General features: G+C 40.7%; 2 protein-coding genes across 2 annotated transcripts; both read left to right on the top strand.

Annotated features, from left to right (window-relative positions):
* The first annotated feature begins 1,297 nt into the window (after window positions 1-1,297).
* LOC130202740 (uncharacterized) lies at window positions 1,298-8,636 on the top strand. The gene is made up of 21 exons (XM_056428466.1): window positions 1,298-1,317; window positions 1,401-1,477; window positions 1,554-1,649; window positions 1,728-1,852; window positions 2,151-2,294; window positions 2,370-2,444; window positions 2,547-2,711; window positions 2,788-2,884; window positions 2,966-3,183; window positions 3,259-3,415; window positions 3,488-3,696; window positions 3,785-3,902; window positions 4,178-4,374; window positions 4,442-4,556; window positions 4,638-4,804; window positions 4,879-4,961; window positions 5,043-5,181; window positions 7,782-7,984; window positions 8,098-8,239; window positions 8,324-8,450; window positions 8,527-8,636. The coding sequence occupies exons 1-21, from the start codon at window positions 1,298-1,300 to the stop codon at window positions 8,601-8,603; spliced, it is 2,751 nt and encodes a 916-aa protein (XP_056284441.1). The 3' UTR covers window positions 8,604-8,636.
* A 4,026-nt stretch (window positions 8,637-12,662) lies between these two features.
* Window positions 12,663-18,677, top strand: LOC130203019 (uncharacterized). Its single transcript, XM_056428916.1, has 13 exons — window positions 12,663-12,736; window positions 14,707-14,863; window positions 14,936-15,144; window positions 15,231-15,348; window positions 15,624-15,820; window positions 15,888-16,002; window positions 16,084-16,250; window positions 16,325-16,407; window positions 16,489-16,619; window positions 16,698-16,887; window positions 17,002-17,143; window positions 17,219-17,345; window positions 18,379-18,677. Exons 2-13 carry the CDS (start codon window positions 14,755-14,757, stop codon window positions 18,675-18,677), a joined length of 1,887 nt encoding a protein of 628 aa, XP_056284891.1. The 5' UTR covers window positions 12,663-12,736; window positions 14,707-14,754.
* The last annotated feature ends 233 nt before the right edge of the window (window positions 18,678-18,910 follow it).

The raw sequence follows: 18,910 nt of genomic DNA on the forward strand, positions 1-18,910 counted from the left end.
AGACAACCTTGCATGAGTAATGAGCGAGGACGCACAAGAACAGCCTTCCAGGAAGTGTTTTAACGCTCGACACCCCCTCATAGTTTTTTGATTAGATGCTTCAGCTGATCGGACTGATCGATTACGATTAATACACAGCAATGACTTCGGGATCACCAAGTTTAATAATAATGCTTCGATTTATTTTTCGTGACGTCACGCTCTGCTTGGCGCTCATTGGCTGCAGCTGATCACGCCAGATTTGATATTTGTGCTGCAGGAACTTGGTGCGCTCAGTAGTCAACTTGTGGCTGTTGTAATTATATGTCAATTGGGATTTTTATTGTAATCATTCAATCATACTAATAACTATGTCGAGCAAAAAAAGAAAGTGTTTGGACGACTAGTACAGTATGGATTCACGTGTATAAAGGAGCGTGATGGGAGTCAGCGTCCGAAAAGGCCATGTTGAGCAATTCTAGTCTAGCACCGGCAGAACTAAAGGAACACTTCCTAAAGCTGCATGGAGATGTTCAAGAACACAACGCTCGCTGAATTCAAGGTGAAAAGAGCCAGATTCCACGAAAAGGCAAATCTGCCTGTTCTCGGCACTTGCCGAGGTGAGGCCGCACATTTATGAACTTGTATCTGAAAGGCAACACTAAGTCAAATATTCATTGAGTCATGTTTTTATGTGAAATTCATGTTTTGTTGTTTTTGTTATTTGAACACAGTGATTTTGTGGAGAACTGATGCATGGTTAATTGTGTGCACTAATAAAATATATACCTATGTTTTGAAGAAATCATATTTTATTTTTCCAATTCCGAAGGGTTCGGCTAATGCATTGATGAAGCTTGCAGGGTTCAGTACCTCCAATAAGGTTAACGACTGACCTAGGAGATATGAACTAATGTTAATGCAATTGATGTTCAGAGCGTATACATTTATTTCCCCAAAACTGAAGCCTTTTTTTTTTTAAAGAGAAGAAGAGAATACATTTTTTCCGTTTGTCTTTGGGGAAGTCAAACATTTGGATCTCAAGGTGTAAGCAGTTATAAAGAAATACTGAACTCTGGCATCAGGCAAAATAGGATGGAAGATCACCTGCTACGGGTGCCTCTGAAACAGCTGGTGATGGTCTCACCTGTGTATTGTAATTAACTGATGTATAAAACAGCTGGCGGTGGATCAGAAAGCACTCAGTCACTTATTTCCAGAGTTGGTCTGTTATTGGGTGCGCTGGGTATTCAGTGCCACGCTCTGCTAGTGATTGGATTCCTCTAGTTCTTTTGTTTGGCTTCCCTCAGACTGCAACATGTGGAGGCTTGGTAACATGTAAGTTAATTTAGTTTTAGTTTTTTCAAAGGCTGATAGCTGCACACTTAATGTCTCTAATTGATGTGTTTTACTTGTTGAAGTTTGTTATGGAACTTGATGGCTGCAGTAATCTTCTTGGGTCAAGCAAGGCCAAATATGAAGGTCAATTCACAGTCAAGTAAGCCTGAATTTAAACAATTACTTTATCATGTCACAGAACTTTTACTCTTCCTCACAAGCCTTTTCTTTACCAGGCAGTGGCATACATTCAGAGTGCGTGGGTAATCTAATGAGGCTGTCATTGGACAAGGCCCTAGCCGTAGGGAATGAGCTTGAGGTGGCGGCCTTCAGTAAGTATACAATGTGTTATAGGCTTGATTTGTTCATCACTAGGCGAGTGGTGTCATGCTTGTCTTTATTTCCCCCAGATGGCACCCAGCACATTGTGTTAACACCCAACTTGGCTGCTCAGTGTGGATACAGCATGGAGTCTGACCTGTGGGGTAACACCAGAATTTACTCGTCTTTGCTGGGCTGCTATGTGGAAAACAAAGTATGTTATAGCTCATTTTATTGGCTGACATGTTATTATAATTTGCCTTTGAGAAACATGTTTGCAAATTTGTTCCATTAAATACTTTTTTAAAAAGCTAATCGTTTTATTAGAAAATTTAGCCTGAGTGTTCTTGATATGTTTTTATTTTTAGTGGTATCTAAAACAACCATTGTTTGACCTGTGAAAGAAAATATATTTTAGCCACTACACTTGATACCAACTAAAGTATTTTCAATGTTAAATTGCTCGATTTATGCTCCCCTAATGCCAAATTCTTGTTTCATGCATTTTAAAGGAAGACAAAACATTTATTGTTGGCTTAAGGCTCCGGATGTACAGCCCCAGTGTATCAGACGTGGTTACCCATGATGTGAGGCACACTTGCAGCTACACTCGGTGGGCCTCTAGGGAGATTCTCTGCGACAGGAACTACATGGAAGTAGGTCACTTAACATTTGATAGTCATACCAACTGGTCTCTAACAATCTATTAAGCCACCACGTGTTGTTTTTAGGTGTCTCAAGACATTGCTCTTCCTGAAGCTAAGGGACAGGCTCAAGATGTTAGGCAGATCGACATCATTTCTGATGTAAGTGTAAAGATTCTGCTGTTTCAGTGACTTGCTTTTCAACCTGCAGCTATTGTTATCTTATTGAACGGAGGAAATTATTAATTCTCCCCTTACCTATAGGCCTCTGGGACAGAGCAAGGTATCTGGAAGCTGACATTTTACACCCCAGAACCAGTGTCGATGGTACTGAGGGAGGCTGAACAAGCCGGCTATGGTGCCATGGCAACTTCGACCCGTCTGGTTGTACGATCCCCGTACAATACAGCAGAGACTTATTCAGAAGATGTAAGCAACTCACCCATCAAGTGTTTTGCATTAAACTTGGCCTTAAAAGCATGACATTAAACCTGACATCCCTTAGGTGGGCGGAGTCTCCATGGAAATTTTCAGGGTGAGCGCCTACTACAAGGCACCCCATGGTCTGAGTGTGGTGAATTTGGCAGCTGCTTGTCCCACAGGCAAGTCTTGCACAATTGGTGAATGGACAAGGTTACAGTTGTCGTCACAGTTGCATCAATAGTTGGTTTTATCATTAACAGGTGGGGTCCTCTTCCTCAACAATGTAATCGCTTGGCACGTACCTCGTCGTGTGACACCTTTGGTAGATGGCAGCTTTGAAATCCTAGAAATGCACATGGGCATCAACGGGAAGAGACTTGATAGATCTCAGATGGCCACACGGGGGTACACGCTGTCTGCCACAGATTTCCACTTCGTCATTGAGATTCCAGTTGGCTCGCCTGATGGACACTACAAGGTTGAGAAGTTCTTTAGCTTAGAAATATAAGTCTCTTTTTTGCATATTTTATTAAAATGTCATGACTATTTGCAGAGCCATGCCCCAGATTACCAGTACCACATTGCCTACATTGTGGAGCCCATGCTTGAGGTACTGTGGAGGACCACTGGGACCCAAGATGATACCAGATACAAGGTTTTGTTCCCCATTACCACCCCTCTTATGCTTCAACCTCTCCACGTCCAAGAAAGTAAGTTATCTGATAGATGACAGAACTTCAGGCTCGTGGAGAAATGCTATAAACCTGTTATCTGTCCCTCAGATACTGTCCCAGAAGCCCAGGTGTTTAGTGTTGTCTTGGGGCCCCTTCTTCATGATGTGGTGCTGAGGAACATCACCTTCTTCACCAAGGTGCTCACTGTTGAAGAGAGCAATGCCAGAGGCTTTACCGTCCAGGAGCACCTCTACTCCAATGGAACCAAGAGCATCTCTGTGTTGGTGCCCTTTGATGCAGATATTGTCCTGAAAGATGTATGTGAAATTATAGATTCTGAATGTCTCTGGGTGCCAGCTTATTTGCTCTGTTTCAGTGACATGACTGAGTTGTTTATATCTGCAGAATCCTGAACCCTTGGTTACAACCTACGTCCTCTCTCTGATCTTTGGGTTTATCATTCTGCCTGAAGAAGCTCCATTTGTCCACCCAGTCGAGTTGCAGGCATCTCTGCAGGATGTTGGTGAGATATTTACCATTTCATGCTATCTAGGTCACAATTGTTGTGACCCAAATGGTGACTGGAAGAGATTTAACCAATATTGCCATGAGATTTCAAAGTACTTTTAAAATGTATACCTTTGAAATATCATTTTTGGTGGCTTCAGGAGAAATAAAAACCGTTGTCAGTTGGCTGGAAAATGTAATATGGATGCAAAATGACCAAAGATGTTGGTCATAATATATGAAAGGAGTTGACCTCACTGAACATAAGTGAAATATGGTTCTCCTTTTTAGAGCTACCCACCATCACTGGCACCTGTGACCAGAACCAGTTTTACATCAACGTGAAACTCGGGAGTCAAGGCAACAATTTGAAGGCAATGGTTGGACATCAACTGCTGACACCTGAGATGTCTGACTACCAGTTCCAAGAAAACCGAACACACTTCAGCCTTGTACTGCCGTACACTGCCAAGGACACAACCTTTGAGGTATGTCGCACTACACCATCTCACCATTAATTGTATGCACCGGATAACATTCCTCTTTGTCTTGCAGCTGATCACCTCAGATTCACTAAGGGCTAGCGTTGACTTCTTTCTGTTGCATACCAGCAAAGACTGGGTGCTTGCTGATCTTTTCTTGACCTGCAACTTCCCCTTAACAACAACCAGTAAGACTTCAAAAATATGGTAGCATTTCTGCTGATGTGATTGGAGGACATTTTCTTCACCCTTGCCCCCTCTACCATCAGAGTGCTACCCCAATGGAACGATGACCGCTACGGCTGTAAAGGTGGATTCTGTGGCCGATATTCCGAGTAGGCTGACCCTAAAGGACCAGTCCTGCAAACCGGCATTCAGCGATGATCGCTTTGCATATTTCTCTTTTAGTGTTTCTTCCTGTGGAACCACTAGGACAGTAAGTGTTAATTGACCTTAAATATCCACATTGTTTTCAACTTTCTAATGCTTCTGGTCTTTATTTTTATTAAGTTCTTTGACCACTACATGCTGTATGAAAATGAGATTGCCTTGCCTTACAACAAAAGGGCATCACCAGTTGGTCCTCAGTACAGGTAGAGGGATCTGTCCAATCTTTTATCTTAACATGCCTTCTAGTGAGTTCAACCCATTCAGTCTATTTTCTTTTCTCCAAGACAAATGATTTCCTGCTACTATGTGGTCAATGAGACTCAGACTGTTGGCTTCAGCTCAAAACCAAGACTATTTGAACCCACCGCAGAGATCGGCTCAGGACAGCTGATGGTTCAAATGAGGCTAGCCCAGGAAGAGGAGGTTTGCTCCCTGGTATAACCCTCAGACCCGCAAACTGAAGCAAACGTCACAGCTTGAGCGCATGGCGTTCAACTAATCTAATCTCGAAGTCCAGTTTTGAGTTTGGTAGATAAAACTAAAAAGAGGGCCCTCCGCTCAGCATGCCAGAGCAGCCTCAATAAAAAAAAAAAAATAAAAAAAAAAAAAAAAAAAAAAAAAAAAAACTCTCTCAGGTTTCTTTCTCAGCACAGCCTGAGAGAGTCTGCAGTCAGCAGCCCAGCATATAAACATGACCTTGGTAATGACTTGAGTGACTTTTTTATGACTTTTTTTTTTTAACTAATTAATATAAACTTAATAATTAATCTAACCTAAATCTGTCTCAAAGTGCCTGGGCTTGGGCTGGAAGGAGAAACCTGGGTTATTCCTGGGAGGATTTTTCCTATCATTTGTGACCAATTCAATTTTGACCATTTTACTTCAACGTTTTACCCCCTGTCTCTTCTACCCCTTGGACCCCACTGCTTGGCGAGGCTTTGCCTTTAATTTTAATTTATCTCTGGCTATTCTATATTAGTGTTCAATGTGGTGTGTGTAACACACTCCTCCAGTGGCCCTGAACCTACCTGGGCTGTGACTCTCCCCTCTGGATCCAGGATCAGAGGATCTCTAACCTCCGGCTAACCCTCCCTCTTCTCTTCCTCCAAGATCCAAGTAAATAGTCATCAAAATGATTTACTTTAGTTTTTTTATTATTTAAAATTGGAATTAAATTTCAAAAAAAATTTAGGCAACAACCAAACCACCAGCAGACCTGAAAATGACCTCTTAAAGGCAGCTAATCTGTCCAAAGGACTCTTCTCTGTCCTTGACCTTACCTTAGTGCTGATTTCGACACCATTGACACACACAGACTGGAGCAGAGGTTGGCATTAGAGAGCAGCATTTTTTTGCACTAATTTGGTTTTTCAATTTGATTTATTTTTATTTCTCAGTTCGTATTTGTAAAGAAACCACCAATTTCAACCACGTTCCATAAATCCATGTCGTTAATCAAATATTTCCACAAATTTTATTTTTTTTTGGGCACAATATTCAGGAACCACTCATAAACTTTTGTTATACACAGAGCACTCTACTACAACTCTGTAAATGACACTCATGTTTACCAACTCAAAAATAAGGAGAGAACAACCAAACTCTAAAAAAAACAATGACACAAAAACATAAAAAATGGATGATCTGAGCAAACTTATAAATGTTAATCAAAGACAAGCACCTCGAGATCAATTAACTGGTGATGTCATATCTGGTGATGAGGATGCTGGGGCATCCACACAGCTGTAAACCCTCAGGCATTGCACTGTGATCTTGTCCTTGGACTCATCTCTTATCATCAAGGACCATCAAAAATCATCAAAATTTCATCAAAAAATATTTCAAAAAATCAAAAAAATCTGCATCAAAATCAGAAAAAAAAAAAAAAAAAAACTGTCGAAGATTGCTGACTTGAGACTGGCTTACTGATCTCCAGTTGATCCAGAATGCTCTCAGGCTGATCCTCCACTCCATCCAGAATGCACTAGGGTGTTCTCACTAAAACTAAGAAACTAGAAACTAAAACTAAGAAAGCCTGCTGCCTTGCTTGCAATTCAATCAAATATAAAATCTAAAATTCTTCTTTCAATCAATGATATCAAGCTTTCTAAAATATGCAAAGCAGCTTTGATACCACTTATGAGCACATATGAGAGCTGCAGAGCATGCGTGACTACTTGTGACTTAGAGTGAGTCTTAAAAGCCAGTCTCACTAAGCCTAAAGTCTTTTATCAGCTCCTCTTTTTATGGAAAGCTTCCTCTTTCAGTCCGGGTAGAAGACACCTCCTCAGGTTTTAGACAGAGTTAGACCTTCCCTCTTGATCAAGGTTATAGTTGGGGCTAGGTCTGGTTTAGGTTTCCTGCTGCCCCTTTTTTCTCTGCTATGGGCGATATCCTGCGGTCAACTTTTTTTACTGAGTCTGCTTTTTCTCTTCTTTTTTCTCTCCTATCTCTTCTTTCTCTCTCTCTACTAACGTTTCTAACTCTGCTTTAGTCCTTTTTGACTTCGCTTCTCCCCGGTTCACTTTGACTTGACTATTCATCTATCTGCCGGATGGGATGAGCACCTCATCTCAATTCCCTGCTCATGTTGACTCACAGTCTCCTGTTGCCTCTCATGACTCCTCCCCACCATCCTTGATCTCTTCTCCACTCCCCATTCCCTGCCTAATGGATATAAATGGTATTCACACTCATCATACATCTATATATATTGAACTATTCATCATCTCTGTCTCTCTCATTTTCTGTCATCCTCTCCTCTTCTGTGTCCATCCTCTCATTACATTCTCCTCCAGGGTCCTCCCTAGGAGTTTCCCCTCTTTATGTGTCTCCCTTTTTTTTCTTTTTTTTTTGGTATGGGGGGTTTGTTTGGGATTTTTTTGTCTATAGGGATTAAAAATGATGTAGATTGTTGTAAATTTGTTTAAATTAAAAATAATTTATTGTAATTTTGAATTAAAGTTGACTATATATTTAAAGTGTTGTTTTTGTAAGACTGTGCCATTTCTCTTTCTAATAAGACTTCTCCTCCAGATTCATCGTACGAGCTCTTCTATCGAGCAGAAGATTATCCAGTTGTGAAATATCTGAGGCAGCCTCTGTATTTTGAGGTGGAGCTGGTTGAGTCTACTGACCCAAATTTGGAGCTTATCTTAGAGAACTGTTGGGCTACACTTGATGAAGACCGGACAGCTCTGCCTAGCTGGGATATCATTGTGGACAGGTAATGAGTAGCATAAAGCTAGCTGCAGGCTCAAAACTTCAGTGTTTACGATACAAAAAGCATAATTTTATGAGTTTAAAAAGAAGCATTCACATGTGTTTTATTCCCCCTAGCTGTGAGAATCCAGATGATAGCTATGTGACAATTTTCCATCCTGTTGTGAGCGACGCCAGGGTTTTAGACCCATCCCACATCAAACGCTTCTCTATGAAGATGTTCACCTTCACTAAAGATGAGGAGGTTCTGAAAGACAAGGTCAAATATGAGTTGATTCCAAAGATGCGTGTATTGGCCTCATCACATGGTAGCCCCTTAACAAGCCCTTCTGTCCGTCTACAGATCTTTGTCCACTGTGATGCAGAGATTTGTGATGCACACAGCCAGGCGGATGGTTCATGCAGAGGCCAGTGTGTGCAACCTGCACACCAGATGAACTACAGACGAGAAATAAAAAGAGTAAAACGGGGTAAGGGACATTTGGACAACATTTTGTCAAGAAATCATATGCAGTTTGATCGCAAGTTGTTTTTGTTTTTTTCTAGTGGAAAGAGGAACAGACTCACCCATCCAAAGACGAATCTCCTCTGGGCCTATTGTGTTAACCTCTCAAACTTTGTAATAAACTAGTTTCTTTAAACTTCTACAAACTCTATTTGTATCAAAGCTTTGAAAAGTCATTTTGGTTTGTGTTCAATGGGTCATGCATTCGGGGCAGCAATTTTTTTCATTTTTTTTTCGTCCACTTGAGTATTATTGGATATATGCTTTTCAGAGGATTGTGTAGTCAACGAACCACATGGTCACACTCATTGTAGTATGACAGGACCATCATCTGGTAAATATAGTTCTTCTGGCGCCTTAATGAATATGTTATTTGTCCCATACTTTTTGGTTCCGTATGTCGGAACCTGTTAACCATCTGACGCTGAGTTTTTAGGAGGTATTTTTTGGCCCTCTGATCTGGGCCTTCAAGTATTGCTCCCATTATTGCTACTGTGGGGTCTTGTCGGTAAATTTATTTGAGGGCATCGGACTACTCGAGTGAGGTTTTTTTTTTTTTTTAACAGTCCTCTTTAGCTTAGCTAGAGCTAATGTTTTAATTGTTCTTTCTCAGCAGTTTTTTGGCAGATGCATTACAGATTTTTATTTTTGTATCCAGGATATAAAAACAAAATTTTGGAATGTTCATATGTAGCATGTGAAATAAGTAGAAGTCTGGTCAGGGCATTCATGTGTATATTTGTAATGTCGATGGGTATGTTAATATTGGCCATGAGGCACATTTTTCCTTTTCTCCTAGGTGTGATTAGAGTAATGTTTAGTATCCAGTGGAAACCAGCACACTGCTGGCTTTAACAAATTAGGTCTAGATAATCCCATAACCATCCTCTATTTTGGATGGGTGCCAAATATGTTGAGGTAAAATGAGCAGAGAAGCTGATTTGGAGTAGCAACCCAGCGGAAAGTGTTTTAATGAGCACAAGGCAATGTTCAAGTCCAATGTATTGGAATCTTCAGCATGTATTGTGTAAATGTATCCATCCTTGGAGACTTTCCACCATCAAATCAGTATTTTGAATCACCTAAAGCCCAGTTTGCAGAAGAACTTGGCCACCCATTTGATTTCCTTCATTTGGGTCCAGATTACCTTTTGGCAGAACACACACTTCATTTACTGGAGATCATGATGCAGAGTTTTTTCTTTTTGCCAACTTCCTGATTCCGAGGTAGTGTTGCAAAACCAGATGTGTTTTGTAATGAGTTACATAAACTTTTCTTATGAATCTAAATGTAGGGTGTTCAAACTGTTAGATGATTTCCTTCAACAAAAGAATCCTATTCTGGATAATTCAATCATGACATCACAAACTGAATTGCAAAACATACAGATGCAAAAAAAATACTTTCATTATAAATCGGCCCTGCGAGTATAAACAGAACACAGTATAAGTACCACACGCTAAATAATCAATGCAGTTTAACAGTTAACAGACTAGAGAGAAAACACCTACTTTGGCAATGATAACTGTCTTTATTAGTAAAAGTAGTAGTTTACACTATTAAAACAACTGAAAACATTATACAATAATTTGTATAAATATGTAAGTGGATTTTTACTGGAATGTTTGATAAAAACTGTCCAGACCAGAAAACAATTCTGTTACACTGATTATATGGGCACAGTATTTTTTTTCTAAAAAAACAATTGTATAAAATTCCCTCAGTATATTTTGCTAAGAAATAATTACAAAAAATCCTGTTAGGATGAGTTCCTAACTGAGGGTTGGGGAAGTAATGTGTGTCTGAGCTTTGATCTACACAAATTTAAAAACAATGCTTCAAAAAACAGATTGGCACTCAAACCTGAAGGAAAATCAATTTTACTAGGATTTTATTTTGGCTACGTATTAGTCCTGCAGACACATGTTTCATACTGCGGTCATCTGAAACTGCAAATCTTTGACCTGTGGAAGAAATAAAGAAAGAAAGAAATATGTATATATATCTTAGCCACTACAATAAAGACATTAAATAAACATGTTTCCCCAATTGGAAAACACCAACTCGAGTAGTTATCCCATCCCTTGTAAAAATGGAAACCTTACTTGTGTGTGTAAAAGTGAGATGATATCAGTGTGAGAGAGGTCCCACTGGAGCGCAACATTACAGTGGACAAAGATATGAAATAATGATATTGTGATTGATGTTTATGGCGTATACATTTATTTCCCCAAAACTGAAGCCTTTTTGAAAAAGAGGAAGAAGAGAATAAAAAAAAAATATTTTGTCTTTGGGCAAAGCAAACATTAGGATCTCGAAATGTGAGCAGTTACAAAGAAATACTGAAGGCATTAGGCAAAACAGGATGGAAGATCACCTGCTACGGGTGCCTTTGAAACAGCTGTTGATGGTCTCACCTGTGTATTGTAATTAACTGATGTATAAAACAGCTGGTGGTAGATCAGAAAGTACTCAGTCACTTATTTTCAGAGTTGGTCTGTTAGTGGGTGTGCTGTGTGTTCAGTGCCAAGATCTGATAGTGATTGGATTCCATCAGACTGCAACATGTGGAGGCTTGGTAACATGTAAGTTAATTTAGTTTTTCTCTTTTCTAAGGCTGCTAGCTGCACACTTAATGTCTCTAAATGATGTGTTTTACTTGTTGAAGTTTGTTATGGAACTTGATGGCTGCAGTAATCTTCTTGGGTCAAGCAAGGCCAAATATGAAGGTCAATTCACAGTCAAGTAAGCCTGAATTTAAACAATTACTTTATCATGTCACAGAACTTTTACTCTTCCTCACAAGCCTTTTCTTTACCAGGCAGTGGCATACATTCAGAGTGCGTGGGTAATCTAATGAGGCTGTCATTGGACAAGGCCCTAGCCGTAGGGAATGAGCTTGAGGTGACGGCCATCAGTAAGTATACAGTGTGTTATAGGCATGATTTGTTCATCACTAGGCGAGTGGTGTCCTGTCATGCTTGTCTTTATTTCCCCCAGATGGCACCCAGCACATTGTGTTAACACCCAACTTGGCTGCTCAGTGTGGATACAGCATGGAGTCTGACCTGTGGGGTAACACTCGAATCTACTCGTCTTTGCTGGGCTGCTATGTGGAAAACAAAGTACGTAACACCAACTAAATTATTTTTAATGTTAAATTGCTGGATATTTGTGCCCCTAATGCCAAATTCTTGTTTCATGCATTTTATTTTAAAGGATGACAAAACCTTTAATGTTGGCTTAAGGCTCCGACTATATGGCCCCACTCGATCAGACGTGGTTACCCATGATGTGACGCAGACTTGCAGCTACACTCGTTGGGCATCTAGGGAGATTCTCTGCGACAGGAACTACATGGAAGTAGGTCACTTAACATTTGATAGTTATACCAACTGGTCTCTAACAATCTATTAAGCCACCACTTGTTGTTTTTAGGTGTCTCAAGACATTGCTCTTCCTGAAGCTAAGGCACAGGCTCAAGATGTTAGGCAGATCGACATCAGTTCTGATGTAAGTATAAAGATTCTGCTGTTTCAGTGTCTTGCTTTTCAACCTGCACCATTTGGTTCTCATTCAACGGAGAACATTATTAAATCTCTCCTTCCCTATAGACCTCTGGGGCAACATATGGTATATGGAAGTTGACATTTTACACTCCAGAACCAGTGTCAATGGTACTGAGGGAGGCTGAACAAGCCGGCTATGGTGCCATGGCGACCTCGACTCGTCTGGTTGTACGATCCCCGTACAATACTGGAGAGACTTATTCAGAAGATGTAAGCAATGCACCCATCAAGTGTTTTGCATTAAACTTGGCCTTAAAAACATACCATTAAACCTGTTATCTCTTAGGTGGCTGGTGTCTCCATGGAAGTTCTCAGGGTGAGTGCCTACTACAAGGCACCACATGGTCTCAGTGTGATGAACTTGGCAGCTGCTTGTCCCACAGGCAAGTCTCGCACAATTGGTGTATAAACAGTTAACAATAGTTTGTCAGACATGTGTCAACAGATGGTTTTATCATTAACAGGTGGTGTTCTCTTCATCGACAATGTAATCTCTTGGCACGTACCTCGCCGTGTGACACCTCTGGTAGATGGCAGATTTGAAATCTTAGAAAAGCACATGGGCATCAATGGAAAGAGGCTTGATAGATCTCAGATGGCCTCAAGAGGGTACACGCTGTCCACCACAGAGTTCCACATTGTCATTGAGATCCCAGTCGGCTCGCCTGATGGACACTACAAGGTTGGGAAGTTCTTTAGCTTAGAAATATATAAGTGTCTTTTTTTTCTTTTCTGTGATAAAATCTTTTATTGGTTTTCGAGATATGCACATGCAAAGAGAAATATGTACACAATGGTACTCAGACAAACATAAAAATATATATATATATAAAAATACGGGTATACATGCAAAAACCTGCATACATATTCACGTATATATGCACATACTTGCATACCCTCGTACATACACACACTTACATAATGTATATGCACCCACCCCCCCCCCCCACTCCCCTAATAAATCTCCAGCTATTATAAAAGGGAATGTATTATGTTACAATTGTATATATTATTGAATGTTGCTTAAAGCCGTGGACCAGGATAAGATGGTTCTTTCTTTAGCACCATGTATTCTGGCTATTGATAGTTCCATATTCACTATCAAGGTAGCTCGCTAACCACTGGGGTTTCGTAAGAGTGTGCGGTGGACTCCATCGCATTGCTAGCATTTATTCTTTGCAGCTGTCAGGCCGGTTAATAAGGTGCATTTTTGTGCTTGTGATAAGTCCAGTGTGGAGATATCATATAGAAGCAGCACAGCAGGAGCGCATGGAATTACATAATCAGGATCTTTGTCAAAAAGAGAAACTATTTTCCAAAAAAGGGTTACTTCTTTACACAACCAAAACTTGTTCATGAAAGAGCCCACATGACCTCCTGTACAAAGGGTACATATTGGTGATGGGACTCTTTTCATTAAACTTTTCCTAGGTGTATAATAGGTTCGATATAAAAAGTTTAGGTCAATCTGTTGATGGTTGTTTTTTTTTAGAAGTCCCAGTTATCCCTTTCTAAATATAATCCCAGTCCAGTGGGGTATTTTCTGTAGTGTTCAAGGTCTTTAGCCCAAACCTGTTCAATAGGAAGATGTTTGTAAGATGATGACACCAAAAAAATTGTATAGTTTGGATACTAATCCCCTGGTTTGGCCTTTTGAATTCATTATGGAATGCAGGTGATATGATGTGATCCCAGAGGATCATTCCATGGTACCACATATGTTTTCATTGATGCTCTTAGTTGTAAGTAAAGGATGAGCTAGGTATGTCATCAAAAGCCCTCAAACATTGTCATTCAAAATATCTGCTAGTTTGTGCATCTTTTTGCTAGCCCATGTTTAAGAGAATGTGACCGCACCAGTCAGTAATAGACGGTTATTAAGTGTGTGTCGAGGTGCCATTTAAGATTTGTTTTGGTCTTTTTTTCCAGCATATGTTAATAGTGCGAAAGATATAATTGGGCCAAGTGAGTTTCATTTTTTTTGGCGGCATATTTGAATAAACCAAGTCCTCTAACCTACATGGTGAGGCAAGATTTTCCTCAATTGGTTTCCAAGTGACCGATGCCTCTGGGTTCAACCAAATTGAGATTGGTCTCAAAACAAAAGACCAAAAATAATATTTAAAGTTCGGTACTGAGAGGCTACCTTTATTGTTATGCCTTTGAAGTGTGGACATCTTAACATGTGGTTGTTTTCCTCCCGATATGAATTTTGAGATTAAAGAGTGAAGTTTATTCCAGTAATTAGATGGTAGAGATAAGGGTAACATAGATGCAAAAAAAATAACTCTAGGTAATATATCCGTCTTCACAATTGAAATCACAGTTTGTAGCAATTTTTAACTGAGTCTATCTGTTAAGGTTCAATGCATTTAGAAATGTCCATGTAAATGTTTGAGATGATTATATTTGGAATGTTTAACTATGGGAATATTAGAAGATAGGGAATTTAGTATTATATATTGATTTAATGGTAAAAGAGCTAATTTGGTCCACTTAATTTTAGAATATCAGGAATAGACGTAGGGGATTTGTCAATATAAAATGTCATCAGCAGATAAGGAAAGCTTATGACTGGTGTTATTAGATGGATGTTCTCATAGTTTGATCAAGTGACAGAGCTAATTTCTTATTAAAATGTCATAATTGCAGAGCCATGCTCCAGATTACCAATACCACATCGCCTACTTTGTGGAGCCCATGCTTGAGGTACTGTGGAGGACCACTGAGACCCAAGATGATACCAGATACAAGGTTTTGTTCCCCATTACCACCCCTCTTATGCTTCAACCTCTCCACGTCCAAGAAAGTAAGTTATCTGATAGATGACAGAACTTCAGGCTCGTGGAGAAATGCTATAAACCTGTTATCTGTCCCTCAGATACTGTCCCAGAAGCCCGGGTGTTTAGTGTTGTCTTGGGGCCCCTTCTTCATGATGTGGTGCTGAGGAACATCACCTTCCTCACCAAGGTGCTCACTGTTGAAGAGAGCAATGCCAGAGGCTTTACCATCCAGGAGCACCTCTACTCCAATGGAACCAAGAGCATCTCTGTGTTGGTGCCCTTTGATGCAGATATTGTCCTGAAAGATGTATGTGAAATTATAGATTCTGAATGTCTCTGGGTGCCAGCTTATTTGCTCTGTTTCAGTGACATGACTGTTGTTTATATCTGCAGAATCCTGAACCCTTGGTTACAACCTACGTCCTCTCTCTGATCTTTGGGTTTATCATCCTGCCTGAAGAAGCTCCATTTGCCCACCCAGTCGAGTTGCAGGCATCTCTGCAGGATGTTGGTGAGATATTTACCATTTCATGCTATCCAGGTCACAATTGTTGTGACCCAAATGGTGACTGGAAGAGATTTAACCAATATTGCCATGACATTTCAAAGTACTTTATAAATGTATGCCTTTGAAATATCATTTTTGGTGGCTTCAGGAGAAATAAAAACCGTTGTCAGTCGGCTGGAAAATGTAATATGGACGCAAAATGACCAAAGATGTTGGTCATAATATATGAAAGGAGTTGACCTCACTGAACATAAGTGAAATATGGTTCTCCTTTTTAGAGCTACCCACCATCACTGGCACCTGTGATCAGAACCAGTTTTACATCAACGTGAAATTTGGGAGTCAAGGCAACAATTTGAAGGCAATGGTTGGACATCAACAGCTGACACCTGAGATGTCTGACTACCAGTTCCAAGAAAACCGAACACACTTCAGCCTTGTACTGCCGTACACTGCCAAGGACACAACCTTTGAGGTATGTCGCACTACACCATCTCACCATTAATTGTATGCACCGGATAACATTCCTCTTTGTCTTACAGCTGATCACCTCAGAATCACTAAGAGCTAGCGTTGACTTCTTTCTGTTGCATACCAGCAAAGACTGGGTGCTTGCTGATCTTTTCTTGACCTGCAACTTCCCCTTAACAACAACCAGTAAGACTTCAAAAATATGGTAGCATTTCTGCTGATGTGATTGGAGGACATTTTCTTCACCCTTGCCCCCTCTACCATCAGAGTGCTACCCCAATGGAACGATGACCGCTACGGCTGTAAAGGTGGATTCTGTCGCCGATATCCCGAGTAGGCTGACCCTAAAGGACCAGTCCTGCAAACCGGCATTCAGCGATGATCGCTTTGCATATTTCTCTTTCAGTGTTTCTTCCTGTGGAACCACTAGAACAGTAAGTGTTAATTGACCTTAAATATCCACATTGTTTTCAACTTTCTAATGCTTCTGGTCTTCATTTTTATTAAGTTCTTTGACCACTACATGCTGTATGAAAATGAGATTGCCTTGCCTTACAACAAAAGGGCATCACCAGTTGGTCCTCAGTACAGGTAGAGGGATCTGTCCAATCTTTTATCTTAACATGCCTTCTAGTGAGTTCAACCCCTTCAGTGTATTTTCTTTTCTCCAAGACAAATGATTTCCTGCTACTATGTGGTCAATGAGACTCAGACTGTTGGCTTCAGCTCAAAACCAAGACTATTTGAACCCACCGCAGAGATCGGCTCAGGACAGCTGATGGTTCAAATGAGGCTAGCCCAGGGTAAAGTTGACTATATATTTAAAGTGTTGTTTTTGTAAGACTGTGCCATTTCTCTTTCTAATAAGACTTCTCCTCCAGATTCATCGTACAAGCTCTTCTATCGAGCAGAAGATTATCCAGTTGTGAAATATCTGAGGCAGCCTCTGTATTTTGAGGTGGAGCTGGTTGAGTCTACTGACCCAAATTTGGAGCTTATCTTAGAGAACTGTTGGGCTACACTTGATGACGACCGGACAGCTCTGCCTAGCTGGGATATCATTGTGGACAGGTAATGAGTAGCATAAAGCTAGCTGCAGGCTCAAAACTTCAGGGTTTACGATGCAAAAAGCATAATTTTATGAGTTTAAAAAGAAGCATTCATATGTGTTTTATTCCCCCCCAGCTGTGAGAATTCTGATGACAGCTATGTGACAATTTTCCATCCTGTTATGAGCAATGCTAGGGTTTTAGTCCCATCCCACATCAAACGCTTCTCTATGAAGATGTTCACCTTCACTAAAGCTGAGGAGGTTCTGAAAAATGAGGTAACATTTCCAAATGATTTGTGTATTGGCCACATCACATGTTAGCCCTATGTAATGCATTTTGTCTGTCAACAGATCTTTGTCCACTGTGATGCAGACATTTGTGACAAACGCAGCCAGGCAGATGGTTCATGCAGAGGCCAATGTATGCAACCTGCACACCAGATGAACTACAGACGAGGGATAAAAAGAGTAAAGCGGGGTAAGGGACTTTGGGAAAACCTTTGTTAGTTAATCTCATGCAGTTGGTGAACGCTATTCTTGTTTTTCTAGCCCAAAGAGGAACAGATTCTACCAACCAAAGACAAATCTCCTCGGGGCCTATTGTGTTGACCTCCGGACACACTTCTGAATAAACTAATCTTTAAAGTTTCGCAAGCGTCTATTCTGTTCCATTAGTCCAAGCTTTTAAATTTTTTTGATTTCTTATGTATTGCTTAACTTCTTTTAAACTTCATTACTTTTTATTGCTAGATTAATTTGTATAACTTTAATAACCTTTTGTAACTTATTACTTTTGTACTTTTTATTATCTATTTCCTTTCATTTCTTATGAATTTTCACAAGAGGAGCCCAAACACACAATGTCTAATGTTGCGATAGATGCTGCAAGTCGGGTCTTGCAAGATTTTAACCACGAGAAGGTACAGAATACACTTTATAAGTAGATGTAGTAGCGGAAGTTATCACGACGCTAGCGGCATCAGAAAAGTTAAGTTTTACGAAAAGCTTTTTTGTGTGTTCACTGACAGTAACGTGTTGAAGCCAGGAGACCGAGCTATCTTGGCCGGGCCATGAAAATGGTGACTTCTCTGTTTTTGTTTGACTGGATTTTAATAGTAACAGTTAGGTTAGACTTGTCCATCCCTTCGTCTAGACTCGAGACCAGGAGTCACCAACTTTTTGACACAGAGCTACTCAAGGGTACAAACTAATCCGAAGGGCTACTTGTTTGATATAAATTTCCCGAAAAACAAATTTGCATGAATCACCTTTTAATAAGAACCCCCCTCCGGCACTGAGGATCTGCAAAGAGGATGTGAGTCGGCTCTCAGACAGAAGACCAGGAAGGCGCCGGGCCCAGACGGCATGCCCCCTTCATGCCTGGAAGTCTGTGCTGACCAGCTGGCCCCCATCTTCATGCAGATCTTCAACCGATCACTGCACTGGAGCTGTCTGAAGTCCCATCAGGCGCTCCATGATCATCCCGGTCCCCAAGAAATCCTCCATCACAGGATTAAATGACTACAGGCCCGTCATGAAATCCTTTGAGAGACTGGTGTTGACCCATCTGAAGGACATCACAGGGCCCCTGCTGGAACCCCTGCATTTTGCCTACTGTGCAAACAGGTCAGTGGATGATGCAGTCAATATGGAACTGCACCATATGCTGCAACACCAGGACTCCCTAGGGACATACGCAAGGGTCCTGTTTGTGGACTTCAGCTCAGCATTCAATACCATCATCTCGGAGGTACTTCAGGATAAACTCCCAGCTCAGCGTACCAGCCTCCACCTGTCACTGGATCACTAACTGACACTCCTGAACGCATCATCTCACTCTTCCGGTAAGCTATTGCACCTCTTCCAGTTGCCAGCCTAGCAGCGAGCATGAATTCTACTTCTCCCTCTTGCTCAGTGTGTCATGTACAGTTATCCCTCTGCTTCCCTTAATGATAACAATACATGCAACAAGTGTAGTTCATTTGCTAGGTTGGAGACAGGTTTAAGTGGGTTAGATGCACGGCTCCGCGCCATCGAAGCTCA

The sequence above is a fragment of the Pseudoliparis swirei genome, chromosome 12 (genome assembly GCF_029220125.1).
Source record: "Pseudoliparis swirei isolate HS2019 ecotype Mariana Trench chromosome 12, NWPU_hadal_v1, whole genome shotgun sequence".
Lineage (NCBI taxonomy): Eukaryota > Metazoa > Chordata > Actinopteri > Perciformes > Liparidae > Pseudoliparis > Pseudoliparis swirei.

Excerpts from the sequence above, each read along its gene's own strand:
- LOC130202740 (XM_056428466.1), top strand. The coding sequence starts at position 1,298 with ATGTGGAGGCTTGGTAACAT. Across the intron at positions 3,903-4,177 it reads GGCATCTCTGCAGGATGTTG|AGCTACCCACCATCACTGGC; the intron begins GTGAGATATTTA and ends TCTCCTTTTTAG. Across the intron at positions 4,557-4,637 it reads CTTCCCCTTAACAACAACCA|AGTGCTACCCCAATGGAACG; the intron begins GTAAGACTTCAA and ends CTCTACCATCAG.
- LOC130203019 (XM_056428916.1), top strand. The coding sequence starts at position 14,755 with ATGCTTGAGGTACTGTGGAGGACCACTGAGACCCAAGATGATACCAGA. Across the intron at positions 15,349-15,623 it reads GGCATCTCTGCAGGATGTTG|AGCTACCCACCATCACTGGC; the intron begins GTGAGATATTTA and ends TCTCCTTTTTAG. Across the intron at positions 15,821-15,887 it reads CCAAGGACACAACCTTTGAG|CTGATCACCTCAGAATCACT; the intron begins GTATGTCGCACT and ends TTTGTCTTACAG.